General features: G+C 40.2%; 1 protein-coding gene across 15 annotated transcripts in view; it reads left to right on the forward strand.

Annotated features, from left to right (window-relative positions):
* The window catches only part of KCNIP4 (potassium voltage-gated channel interacting protein 4), a 474,029-nt gene that overhangs the window by 347,743 nt on the left and 111,894 nt on the right, over window positions 1-14,392 (forward strand). The window contains exon 1 of one of the 15 annotated variants that reach the window (XM_052780349.1): window positions 9,039-9,585. The exons of the other annotated variants lie outside the window; for them this stretch is intronic. Coding sequence (XP_052636309.1) covers window positions 9,474-9,585 — 112 coding nt within the window. The 5' untranslated portion in view covers window positions 9,039-9,473. Of the gene's footprint in view, window positions 1-9,038; window positions 9,586-14,392 lie in introns of those variants that run through there. 15 annotated transcript variants of the gene reach the window in all.

Raw genomic sequence — 14,392 nt, forward strand, 5'->3', positions numbered from 1 at the left:
CCAAGGAGTGATCAGCAAGACTCACTCACCCTTTAATAGTCCTGTATGGCCCATGCGGAAATCTAATGGGGAATGGAGACTGACAGTAGATTATCGTGGGCTGAATGAAGTCATGCCACTGCTGAGCGCTGCTGTGCCAGATATGTTAGAACTTCAATATGAACAGGAATCAAAGGCAGCTAAGTGGTATGCCACAACTGACATTGCTAATGCATTTTTCTCCATTCCTTTGGCAGCGGAGTGCAGGCCACAGTTTGCTTTCCTTTGGAGGGGCGTCCAGTACACCTGGAATCGACTGCCCCAGGGGTGGAAACACAGCCCCACTATTTGCCATGGACTGATCCAGGCTGCACTGGAAAAAGTTGAAGCTCCAGAACACCTGCAGTACATTGATGACATCATCGTATGGGGCAACACGGCAGAAGAAGTTTTTGAGAAAGGGAAGAAAATAATCCAAATCCTTTTGAAGGCTGGTTTTGCCATAAAAGAAAGTAAGGTCAAGGGACCTGCACAGGAGATCCAGTTCTTAGGAGTAAAATGGCAAGATGGACGTTGTCAGATCCCTATGGATGTGATCAACAAAATAGCAGCTATGTCCCCACTGACTAATAAAAAGGAAACACAGGCTTTCTTAGGTGTTGTGGGCTTTTGGAGAATGCATATTCCAAATTACAGTCAAATTGTAAGTCCTCTCTACCAAGTTACCGGGAAGAAGAACAATTTTAAATGGGGGCCTGAGCAACAACAAGCCTTTGAACAAATTAAGCGGGAGATTGTTCATGTAGTTGCCCTTGGGCCAGTCCGGGCAGGACAAGATGTTAAAAATGTGCTCTACACTGCAGCTGGGGAGAATGGCCCTACCTGGAGCCTCGGCAGAAAGCACCTGGGGAGACCCGAGGGCAACCCCTGGGGTTTTGGAGTCGGGGATACAGAGGATCCGAGGCCCGCTATACTCCAACTGAAAAAGAGATATTGGCAGCATATGAAGGAGTTCAAGCTGCCTCAGAAGTGGTTGGTACTGAAACACAGCTCCTCTTAGCACCCCGACTGCCAGTGCTGGGCTGGATGTTCAAAGGGAAAGTCTGCTCTACACATCATGCAACTGATGCCACATGGAGTAAGTGGGCTGCACTGATCACACAACGAGCTCGCATAGGAAACCCCAGTCGCCCAGGAATTGTGGAAGTGATCATGGACTGGCCAGAAGGCAAAGATTTTGGAATGTTGCCAGAGGAGGAGGTGACGCGGGCTGAAGAGGCCCCACTGTATAATAAACTGCCAGAAAATGAGAGGCACTATGCCCTGTTCACTGATGGGTCCTGTTGCATTGTGGGAAAACATCGGAGGTGGAAGACTGCTATATGGAGTGCTACACAACAAGTCGCAGAAACTGCTGAAGGAGAAGGTGAATTGAGTCAGTTTGCAGAGGTGAAAGCCATCCAGCTAGCATTAGATATTGCTGAAAGAGAAAAGTGGCCAGTGCTCTATCTCTATACTGACTCATGGATGGTGGCAAATGCCCTGTGGGGGTGGCTACAGCAATGGAAGCAGAGCAACTGGCAGCACAGAGGTAAACCCATCTGGGCTGCTGCACTGTGGTAAGATATTGCTGTTCTGATAGAGAAGCTAGGGGTAAAAGGACGTCACGTAGATGCTCATGTACCCAAGAGTCGGGCCACTGAAGAACATCAAAACAACCAGCAGGCAGATCAGGCCGCCAAGATTGAAGTGTCTCAGGTGGACCTGGACTGGCAACGTAGGGGTGAGCTATTTATGGCTTAGTGGGCCCATGATACCTCGGGCCACCAGGGAAGAGATGCAACATATAGATGGGCTCGTGATCGAGGGGTGGACTTGACCATGGACACTATTGCACAGGTTATCCATGAATGTGAAACATGTGCTGCAATTAAGCAAGCCAAGCGGCTAAAACCCCTGTGGTATGGAGGGCGATGGCTGAAATATAAATATGGAGAAGCCTGGCAGATTGACTATATCACACTCCCACGAACCCGCCAAGGCAAGTGCCATGTGCTTACAATGGTGGAAGCAACCACTGGATGGCTGGAAACATACCCTGTGTCCCATGCCACTGCCCAGAACACTGTCCTGGGCCTTGAAGAGAAAGTTTTATGGCGACATGGCACCCCAGAAAGAATTGAGTCGGACAACGGGACTCACTTCCGAAACAACCTCATAGACACCTGGGCCAAAGAACATGGCATTGAGTGGGTATATCACATCCCTTATCACGCACCGGCCTCCGGAAAAATCGAATGATACAATGGACTGCTGAAAACTACATTGAGAGCAATGGGGGGGGAACTTTCAAACATTGGGATACACATTTAACAAAAGCCACCTGGTTAGTTAATACTAGAGGATCTGCCAATCGGGCTGGCCCCGCCCAACCAAGACTTCCACATACTGTAGAAGGAGATAAAGTCCCTGTAGTGCGCATGAGGAGTATGTTAGGAGAGACAGTGTGGGTTAGTCCTCCCTTGAGACAAACCCATCCAAGGGATTGTTTTTGTTCAAGGACCTGGGTACACCTGGTAGGTGATGCAGAAGGATGGGGAAGTTCGATGTGTACCTCAGGGAGATTTGATTTTGGGAGAGAATAGCCAGTGAATTAGGCTGTATGATATTTAACTGCTAAATAACCTGCCAATGTATGTCATTGTATCTATAGTGTCTATATGCCATATCAAGGGTATTACTGTAAGAATTACCCAAATGACTGAAGGATGGACTTTGAAACTGAGCCAAGTACAACAGTGATAAAACTTGAACTGGCACCCAGCAATTTCCTCAAGATCAACATCTTTGACCTGCAGACCAAGGGCGTGAGTTGCACCAAATGTACCAGCCACAAGTTCCAGAGGCAGCATACAACAACTCAACACCTCACACCATCTCTCCTATCCTGAAGGACTGTTACAACAGATGGAGCCCCAAAGTCATGGGCTAAATAAAATTGATGGACACATTAGAGGGATAGCCCATCGACTAAGGGAATACTATTTGGGGGGGGGGGGGGGGTGTCCATATACATATATATATATATATATATATATAAGACAAGGAAAGTGGTAGTGGTTAATTGGAAAATGTAAGATCTGGGCATGATGTAGATGGTATAGAATAAGAGGTGGATAATGTCCTGGGTTCAGCTGGGATAGAGTTAATTTTTACAGGAACCTGGGAGGTGGGGGGGCATAGCCGGGGCAGCTGACCTGAACTAGCCAAGGAGCTATTCCATACCATGTGATATCATGCTCAGTATATAAATGGGGAACGGGCTGGGGGGAGCTCTCTTGAATTTCGGTGGGGGAAATGGCGGAGTGTCGGGTTCCGGGTGGTGAGCAGTTGCACTGTGCATCACTCCTTTTGTATACTCTTTTATTAGTACCGTTGTTGTTGTAACTTCTCTTTTTTTTTTTTTTTTGTTGTCCCAGTAAACTGCCCTTATCTCAACCCTCGAGGTTCCGTTTGTTTTTTGTTTTTTTTTTTTTCCTTTTCTCTCCTCCGATACTCCTCCCTATCCCACCGGAGGGGGGCAGGAGGAGTGAGCGAGCGGCTGCGTTGGTCCTTTGTTACCAGTTGGGCTGAAACCACGACAGCCTCCCAGTAGTTCCTTGTTTGCATAAATAAAATGGTTGGTAAGGGTTTCCTCTTGCTTCAATGTATAATTAAAAAATAGTAGTGAAAGAAGAAAATCGACAGGTCAGACAACTGCTATTACTGTGTTCTTTCCAAATGTGAAAAGACTGAAGAAGAGGAGGGTCGTGCAGGAAAAAAATTATGTTTTGTTATAAGCAGGAAAACATGTCTTGTGTAATGTTAGTCAGAGGAAGGTAGGTCAAAGATTTACTCAGACTATACTTCAAAAGAAGGGGTGGGAATTAAAGATGTACAGGTGAGGCATGCCTTGGGCTTGAGCTTTCTGAAAAATACTCTTTGCACTCTCATCCAAGTAGTTCAATGGCCAGAGAAACAACAATCGTTTAATTTTAGAACCAATCTACAGCAAGCTTTTTTGGGGCAAGTTTACTTTTACTGATGATTCTCTGCTGTTTTGGTTAACCCAGTCTGAGCTTTATGATAAAACAGCTGTATTAGAGCTAATAAAGTAGTTGGGTTTGATTGGCCCCTAGTAGTTCCATTATACTGCAGTTCTCCTGTGTAGACATATGTTTATGCTTACAGGCTTGGTAGTGTCAATTCCTGCTGCTGCAAGATCAGGTATGATTTAATACAAAAAGAAAAACAAGTCTGTAGGCTGAAGACATAGTCACATAATTTAGAGATAATCGCATTTGTCAAACAAGCCAGTGGGCTTTGCAGTAAAACAAACCAGAATTTGATTACTTACTATTACTAAATGTAACATAACCTTGTTTAGGAAAGAGATAGCCTCTCCGTAATGCTTTGCTAGAGCTAAATAAATTGAAATGCTACTGTTACTCCCGTGGCCATGCCATTTAATTTACAATCCACTTCCACACTAGCTATTTTAAGCATAATTGTATAGCATGCTATATTAATTAATTGTATAACATGCTATATCAGTTGATTTTATAGAAAAATGAAACTACCTGTAGCTGTTATGTCATGGGGGGGTTGGTAATGGTTGTCTTCTGGGATTCTTTTCAACTCTTGTTTTCAGATCAGTAATAGCAGCAGTCCTTTGATTTAGATCAAAGCAAGAACAAAAGCATCTTAGGAGCAAGTGAGAGTCAGAAGGTGAAATGAAGAGGGGAAAAAAAGTAATAAAATCCCATACCAAAGCCTAGAACCAGAGTACTAAAATGAGGAAACCAACTTTATACAGCTATAGCTACAATATTATTTTAGTGTAATTTACTTCTAAGTATGAGACCGAACCTTCAGAAGCTTGGATATCACATTTTCTCCCTTGATTACAAACCAGTGAATCTTATCTTGCCTGTACAGGTGTTGAATTTTTTCTTTCTCAGCCTATATTCACTTACAGTCATTAAAGATCTAGGGCACTTAGTGTAAATATTAAAGATGATATATGAAGCCTGACAAATTTAATCTTGGGTAATTACACTCTACCTAGCTCTTCTAACTAGCAAAAGTTTCCCTGCAATTTCTGTTGGATAAAAAATCTGCTAGTGCAATATTGTGCTCTTCAGTAGCTGCAGCACTGACAAGACGAACAAAGTGATTCCATACATTAGTCTCATTTTTCTAAGCATTTCATGAAAATTACATGATGTTCTGTGGCTAGCTGTAGCAACCTACACAGGAGATGTTGCATTCAGAAAATAAGAATTCTTCTACCCTGAGAATAATTCTGGAAAGGATGTGTGAAAATTAATTGCTTCTCCTGGTTCTCTAAATGCTTTCTAGTGGACATAGTTTTCTTCTGCAGATCCAAGATAGAAACTTTTCTGTGTAGAAAACTGTAGATTATTGCCTGTGAACAGATTTCTTACTGGCTAACTAATAGGAGGATTAAGTTCATTATCCATCAGGTAACTTTTCTAATAAGCTTGGATCTGGCATGAACAAGAAGCTGAAGCTTGGTAGTTCATCTGACCTGTACATAGGTGCCCTTTCTGTGTGTGTTTGACAATGTCTTTCTCTTCTGGCTGACTGGCATTTCCCTCTGGAAAAAGAGAGTACAGAAAGAAGGGCAGCTAATTAATACTTCCAAATTTTGTTTCTATTTCTAACTCATCAGCAGTTTCCCTTTTCAGCTACATTGGGGGAAAATATCAAATAGAGTCTAATGAACGATTACTGCTAGCCAATTAAGACTTCCCCCCCCGCAATAAATTAGTTACAACACTGGGCAGATTTCATCACTTAGGAAAGCAGTATAATTCAAGTCAATTAATGAATAATAATACATCCTTGCCTTGAAAACTGTTCAATTTTCATCAGCCCCATTCCACATTAGCCAACAGCAAATCCAGAACGTCTGCACAGAAGAGAAATGAAAATCATTATAAATATGAAGAGATTTCTCTTTGAGAAAAGCCTGAAAAGACCTATACTGTTTACAAGCAGATGGTAAAAACAAAATATAGTGGAAAGACATAAAACACTTCAATGTATTTGGGATCAGGTAGGCATTTATATTTCTCTACTCTCATGTATAAAAGTCAGAAGAAATTGAAAAGGGGAAGAGTTTATAAATTACAGTGAAAACTTCTTGTAAGCATTAAAATAAAAATGAAATAAGTAAAATAAAAATTCTTTATAAAAACAAAGCAATTAAAAGAAAGATACACACTTCATTTTATTGTGCTAATTACAGTGACAGGTTATAGGTAAAAACTAAGATTTTACTGGAATTAAACTAGTTTACCAATGTATATAAAAGAAGTATGATAATACCAGATAATTTTGAAAGAACTGTGTAATCATATAAAATTATAGGGAAATTTTATATCCTAATACACTAATCACAGAATTATTATTTAGCTATTTTTAGGATTTCAGAACTGTTTATTCCTTAATTGTTCAATTCATAGCATCCTACATGTTACCCTCAAGTATTTGCTACTTCTTGCGATGTGTTAAATTAGGTGGAATATTGTTTGGTTTGAAATGGCAGATCTTCTCTGCTTTTAGTCAACTTTGAAATTATTAAAATTCAGTTTCCCATATCTAAACTTTATAAATAATATTTCTGAGTGTTTTTTTCTTCTTCCAAGAAGTAGGGGAAAATTGTAGGTATTATACAAGCATACAGCAATCAGATCTAAAATTTACTTTATACATAAGATACTGTCATATTTAAGGTGTCTTTTTTTTATATTAATTGCATTCCATACATAAATCATTGTATTTACAATGGTTAGAGTAGCCAGTAATTACTTGGGATTGTTTGTGGAAAAAATTAAGAACTCCAGAGTGGGTTTGTTCTTACAGAGTCCTCTAATTTTGGCAGATCTGCTCTGTCCAGTTCAGAACTCACTCAGGATCTGTGCTTCTAGAGATAAGATGTATCTACTACAGTACTTCAACACAGGATTCTGTTGTCTGTTTACTTAGGAGAGAAAAACTTGTGCTTCTTTTTATGCTTGCACAGCTAATCGCCGGGGGAAGGAATTAGCAGGAGGAAGTCCATGGCCGTGAACTCCTCCACTCCATCCTTTGAGGGACGCCATGCCTTGCCTTGCCTCCCCACCTGCTGCAGCCTTGTGCTGCACTATGTACTCCCCTTACTTTGCGGAGGGGCAATTCAGCCTAATGCTGGTTTTTTGTGTGCATGTTTATTGCTAATTCAGGAGCGCTCTGTATTGGAGTTTAGTACTAACGTGGTTATGCTCTCCCATAATTAACGGTTCAGCAAACCCGCAGCATGATAGCGCCTGAGTTTCCAGCAAACAGCAAAGGTTCTGCTTCAAATCTTTGTGGAGAGGAATTTATGGCCAGTGAGAGGTGCACAGTTTAGATGGGATACCTTCCTAACAGTGCTGCCACTTTTTTTCCCCATGCAACCTACTGAAGAATCACAAGAAAGTTTATGCAAACTTAAATACATTACTAAATCACCTCCAGAATGCATTGCAATGTCAAAAATGAAAGCAGGAATTAGGGAAAGACAACGAGCCAGAGCAATGCTTGTATCTTACAAGCTGTTGGCCCCTGGTTTCAGTGCTTCATGTAAATGATGGCGTTTTCTTTTGTAAGGTTTGATTTGGTTTGATTTATTTTCATTGTGCTTTCCTCTTAACCTGTAGAGCTAAAATGGTGTTTAATAGGGAAAGGAACTGATGTTCAGAGTGAGAGCATATGTAAGTAATACAGAACTCATGACATTCTAGTATTAAATACCCAGAAGAGCAAAATCAAAGAATATTGTTGCTTATCTATTGCCTGGATATAGTGAAAATTAACTGAAGTATACATGTGATTTTTCAAATGAACAAAAATACGCAGATTCTAGAGTCCTGCCTATATGGAAAACTCTGTGACTCCAATTAGTTATTTTAATTCAATACAGGCAGCCTTCAAAGAAGAACAAAAAAAGCTGATAGTAAGATGGAGATTACTTTTTTCTTTCTCTACGTGGCAGTCCATAAACAATAGATTGTTAATGTTACGATTTGATATTATGCTGATTTAAAATTATAATGGCTTTCTGAACAAAACTAAAAGTTTCTGAGCTTCTCAAAAGTTAGTCAAAGTTGTTTCTAGTGGAAAGAGTTAAGCTACCTAAGATGAGTGGTTGATACTGGACATCATTTATGAGATTGTTTTTAGTGTTAGATCATATGTGTTTCTTTAGTAATAAGGGTGTCTAAAATTATTTATCTGATACCTCACTTTGTTCTAGTGCCTTGTATACCAGTGGACAGGATTTAGTTAAATTATTAGAATGGGCACAAGAATAAGCATTTAGGCCTAACCTTATAATATTTATGCATGTGCTGCATAAATGTTGTTCAGAGCCTATTCTTCACACTGAGTATCCTCTTGGTAATCACATTAATAAACACAGGCCAATTAGTTTATACAGACTATCTAATAAATCAGCTGGGATCATAAGCCTCTTTGGTTTTTTGCCCCTGATGCATAGCCTGGGCAAGATCTTCCCAGGAGCCGTGGAAAATGCCTAATTCCCATTCATATATATCAGAGTTTGGGGTTCAGCACTCCTAGCTTCACATCCTTAGACAGAAAAGTACTGGTTTGTTTCTCAGTCAATAAATAATACATTCTTCCTGGCTACGGAACGGGGGTTTGGGCAGTGCATGTCTCCTTGACAGCCCTATAATTTGCTAGCTGGAGGCACCGATCGTGCTGATGTGTATTTCTTTAATTTCCATTCTCATTTCCACTGAAGATTCTAATTAGATTCTAGTGATGCTTAAGAAGAGGAAGGGACAGTGTTTCTCTGAACATTATTCTTTCTAATGCAGAGGGCAGTATTTTTCTGACGTGCAGCATTTAGCACACGTGAAAACAGATGTCTGGCTGTAGCAAACTGTCTTTTATCAAACTTAACAAAAATTGCACTAAGAGAAGCTGGGGAAGGGCTGCGAAGCTGGGGGAGATTCGCAAAGCCTGGGTCTGGAAGGGCTGGAGCGCAGTGCCGACAGCAGCGTGCTCCCTTGTGCAAGTTTCCAGGGAGCATTTCTTCTTGGCACTGACACAGCCAAGTCTCTGGCTCTGAGACAGACGTTCCTCCAGCAGCTCTGAAGTAAGGCTGCTCACCGGATACAATGTCATACCCACGGGTTCATGGTCCACCTCAGCCTTCTAAGAGGACTCGGTACTGATGAAATTGAATGCTTAAAGAAGCATAAGATGCGGGGCTTTGTCTGATATTTTGTCTCAGCCAGAGTGGCTGGTGAATTGCCACAGCTCCGTACAGCGCTGCTTTACACCACTGCAACTTTCTTCAAAGCAAACTTTTGGTAAAATCTTCTAATTTCCATCTGATTGCGAACTGGCGTGAAGACTGGAATGATTTGCCTGTTGGAAGAATGTTGACTCTCGAGTGGGAGTCGGAGGGACTGCAAACAGTGGGTATTGTTGTGATTATATTTGCATCTCTGAAGCTGCTTCATTTGCTGGGACTGATTGATTTTTCAGAAGGTAAAGTGGTCACTTGCACTTTGTGCTGTTTGTAGGTGTGGTGTCTGATCTGCTAAAATAGAGAGCATCAGGTATAAAAGCTGTGAAACGAAAAGGCTTGAAAAGTGAAAATAACATTCAGACTAAAAATCCCAGTTTGCTTCTGCTGGTTTTAGTTTGTTATTGAAAACAGAAGTAGATGCTAGCATAAGATTTGTATTTTACAATGAATTGCCAAGTGTTTGTGAGTGGCTGTTTATTAGAAAGACTGAAAACTGCGGACATAACACCTGTCAGTTGCCTTTGAAAGCTGTTCACTGCTACAAAACTTGATAGATTAAGTGGAACTTAGTTCAGTTCATGTTCATAATACACTTCGCTCTTCTGATATATGATGCATTTAGAGTTTTGTTCTGTATTAGTATTTGCGTGTTAAAAATCCATTTCATACATAAATGCAAAACACTGTTACTACAGGTATAAGCTTTAGGATCGAGTCTGCTTGACACCTTTCAAAAAAGGCAGAGATGCCAACATTAAATGTGGGTATTTTAAATACATATAACGAATATATGTTTTAAAATTCCTGTTTGCTTGCTCAGATTCCTGTCTGCTCTCTACTATATGGGTCATATCATTTCATCTACTCTCAGAGAGGGCTTCACATCAATTTTAATAGGATTTTTATTTCTATACAAACTGAGGTTTTTTCACATTTTATAGAAATAGGCTATTTCAGTTATTAATGAGATCTTTTGCTGTCAACTTTTCAACTTTTTAACAAAATGTCTTCTGTGGACTGCTGTAGTAAACAAAAGCTATTCACTCATTGAAGCCCTTGCTCAAAAAATACTGCTTTTGTCAGTATGTTTGCACATGTGAGCCCAAACCAATCCTTTTTGCTCTCTAACTGCTTTCAGTCAGAATCACACAGCCAAGGAGAGCACTCCAGTTTTCTGAAACATTAACTTCTCGTCATGGAATAGGATCTTTGATGGAGGCAGATTCACATCGTAACCTCATAAAATTGTTCAGCTGATAAAATGTGAAATCTTTAACACAGCACTTTTATAGTTACTGAACTATTGAAATACATGATCCTTAAAACCGTATGTGGTGAGAATGTATAATATGTGCCATGTTACTATATAATGCATTGGTTATGGAATTGTAAAATTACTTTTTGAATTCTAAACGAATGAGTAATTTTTCTCTCATAACAGTGCTCACTTTTTGTTTTTTTTATGCTCTGGAGGTGTAGCATTTTTAACATCTAAAAAATTCTCTTACTAGATAGGTATGTGTTAGTTTCAACTTTATAACACATGGTAACAGATAGAAAAAAAAGATTTAAATGCAATATTGGTGTTTTAACAGAGGTACAGTTATATCCCTTTCTTGATTTCTCACAGTATGATACTGCCATTACATCTGTGCAAAAATGTTTCATATAATTTCAACTATATTAAATCACCTTTTAAAAAAAATCCCCCTGGTAGAAATTATACTGATTTTAATATAAATAATAAGTTCAAGACGATATTTCAGTTGAAGTGTAACATTTTGTTTCAATGCACCCGTTAGTGCCATGGCATTTCCTCACACGATAATGTAATAATTCACTCAAAAGTACCTAGCAACATAAAACTGATCTCTAAATGTAAGAAGATTAAACATTATAAATTATAGTGGCTATGTTTATAACATCCGCAGTGTGAATACCTCCAGTGACTTGGGGGGTTTCCAGTTTCCCTAAGGCTGATCTGTGCTATTTAACTCTTCCATGTTTGGGTACTGCCATTACTATTAAACAAGAATTCTGCCCCAAAGGATTAAGGAATATTTTATAGGGTATTCAGAACTAATGGGTTTTTGTTCTCCTACTGAATGCAAGGACAGGTTTTCTGTTGATATACAAGGAGGACCATATTTGAATGGTCAGTGTTGATCCTGAAACCAAAATGAGCAATCAACCCTCCCCATCTACCCCATGGAGGCAGGGCATGAGCCATATGCTGAAACAAATCTGTTCCCATAATTAGGCTTTCTGATGCCGTAACATGCTTGTCTTAATATCCCCAATATATTGACTTATTTTGAAAATATCACTGAAAGATAAGGCAGCATGCTTGTCCCGATGTTTGCCATTACAGGACAGAGAAGACAGCTAAATGACAAATCCTCAGTTGCAAACTTGTTACAACTCCACTGATTTTAGTGAGGTTGTGGCAATGCGCTATGGCAGTTTCTGTCAGCAGAGTGACTTGTCTAAGCCCAAACCAAGAGTCAGCAGCAGATAATGGGAGCAGAATTAAAGTGATCCACAAAAGCATGATGGACTGAGTAACTGGAGTGTTTCCATCCTTCCAGTTCACTTTTCCTCTCTGTCCAGAGAAGCGTAGAAGTAGCTTCAGCTTCACTACTCGTTAATCTGTTTGTACTGTGAAAATGCAACAGCTTGTTTATTGTTTATTTTTATAGTTATTTATAATGAGCTATAAAATACTCTATATCTTGTATTCCAGGCACTTTCAGTATTATTTTTAAAAAGAACAAAGATAAAACAATAGTACACTCACAGAAAAATTTCTTCTTTAACATATCTACTGGACGTGTTCTACCCAGTACAGCTCTTTCGCCACACGCAGTCATTTCTCGTGCAAAAATGGACTTTCAGTTGAACAAGCAAAAAGATGAGTCACTGTGCTATGATGGACAACTGCCCTCCTTTACTTTACATAGCAAAGGAGTTACGGTGAAGAAGAGCTTGACTTGCCCTCACTCCTCCATGGGAAAGTAGGAGAATCCATGCAATCTGCTTAGTTTTATTACAGTGTTCAACATTTGGCAGGACAGACAATGTGATTTGATCCCGTGTCCCGGACTAGGGGCTATGTTCTTCTACTTCATCCATCCTCCATTTTCCAATAAGCAGGAAAGAGAGACCAGAATGAGGAGAAAGCTAGCTCCACTGGAGCCAGCAAGCTATTTCAGTTATAAGGACAGAATTGAATCAATACCACTTTTACTAGAAGAGAATGAAAGTCTCCTTTCCCTCTCTTCCATTACTTTGAAAGTGGTTTGAAGCTGATCAATATCTTCCCTCCAGCTTCCTTGCCTGAAACTTTTGCTGCTGGGCAGCTTCTCTCCAAAGCTTTTCTTTTGTTACTCAGTTGGAAGGGGAGGAGAGGAGGGTGATCAGAACTGAAGCAAAGGATCAGAGCAGCAAAGTAGCAACACCAGGCTTAGAGGGAATTCATCCACCAGAAACTTGGAGGGGAGAGACTGGGGAAATTAAAGATACACTTTGCATTTGTGTCTCCAGAACATCTGTCAAGTGGTAGCTATATGGAGACATTATGTAAATATGTGTAAGCAATTTTATAAACATCGGGGACTTGCATAAATCAAAATCTTTAAAAGGACAAACTTCGTGCCTCTTCCTTCATCATGCATTGATTATGTTTTGAAGTATAACATCTCATACAGAAGTGTTTTTCTTTTGCTTGTGAATATAATCAACCAGTGTTGCAACCTATTCCAGACCCTCCTATTCTTCCCCTTTTCCTTCCACTAATTTCTGATAGTTTCTAGAACTTGCTATTATCTTTTAAATGCTTATTCAGATGTAAATTTCATGTCTGATACGTGAATGTCCCACAAACTCAAAATCTTTTGGCTAGTAGGACCCACTGGTCCCTCCATGTCTTTCAACTCTATAGGCCATCAAGGCTATTGTAGGAATATTTGATCCTTAGTTGCTCTTACTGTGCTGCAAAGCAAAGAGCAGTTCACTTACAGTTATCAATAAACTTATTTAGCTGTAAAGTCAGACTTGAGAGTAAATAGAGTAATTTGTTGCTTTAACTATGTCCTGGTTTCAGCTGGGATAGAGTTAACTGTCTTCCTAGTAGCTGGTACGGTGCTATGTTTTGAGTTCAGAGCGAAGAATGTTGATAACACTGATGTTTTCAGTTGTTGCTCAGTAGTGTTTAGACTAATGTCAAGGATTTTTCAGCTTCTCATGCCCAGCCAGTGAGAAAGCTGGAGGGGCACAAGAAGTTGGCACAGGACACAGCCAGGGCACCTGACCCAAACTGGCCAACAGGGTATTCCATACCATGTGACATCCCATCTAGTATAGGAACGGGGAAGTGGGGGGGGGGAATCGCTGCTGGGGGACTAGCTGGGTGTCGGTCGGCGGGTGGTGAGCAATTGCACTGCGCATCATTTGTACATTCCAATCCTTTCATTATTGCTGTTGTCATTTTATTAGTGTTATCATTATCATTATTAGTTTCTTCTTTTCTGTTCTATTAAACCGTTCTTATCTCAACCCATGAGTTTTACTTCTTTTCCCGATTTTCTCCCCCATCCCACTGGGTGGGAGGGGGAGTGAGTGAGCAGCTGCGTGGTGCTTAGTTGCTGGCTGGGGTTAAACCACGACAAGCTAGAATTTGGAAATTGAGGAAGGGGGGTATTTTCTTTAAATAGAGGTAGTTTTCTGTTTCAGGATGTATTTGCTCTGTGCCGGTACACAAAGACCATTTTTTTTTCTTTCTAACCTAATTTGGATGGGCAGAAGCCGCCACCTCCAGTCCAGAAGTCATGTTACTGCATTTGAGTTGATTTGTTCTGTCACGCTAACATGCTAAAATGTGGCCTTTTTTGTAGCTCGGATACTTAAAAGCACAGAGAGGATAAGGTTAGGTCTGTCTGCAGCCATCTGTGTTAACATGTTGTTAGTTACCCTTATGGCTTAGCAAAACCAGCAAGGTTTAAAATACTGCCTCAAGTGCAGTATGAGTCTTCCCCTTAGAAAATGAAT

This window comes from Harpia harpyja, chromosome 2 (genome assembly GCF_026419915.1).
Source record: "Harpia harpyja isolate bHarHar1 chromosome 2, bHarHar1 primary haplotype, whole genome shotgun sequence".
Taxonomy (NCBI): Eukaryota; Metazoa; Chordata; class Aves; order Accipitriformes; family Accipitridae; genus Harpia; species Harpia harpyja.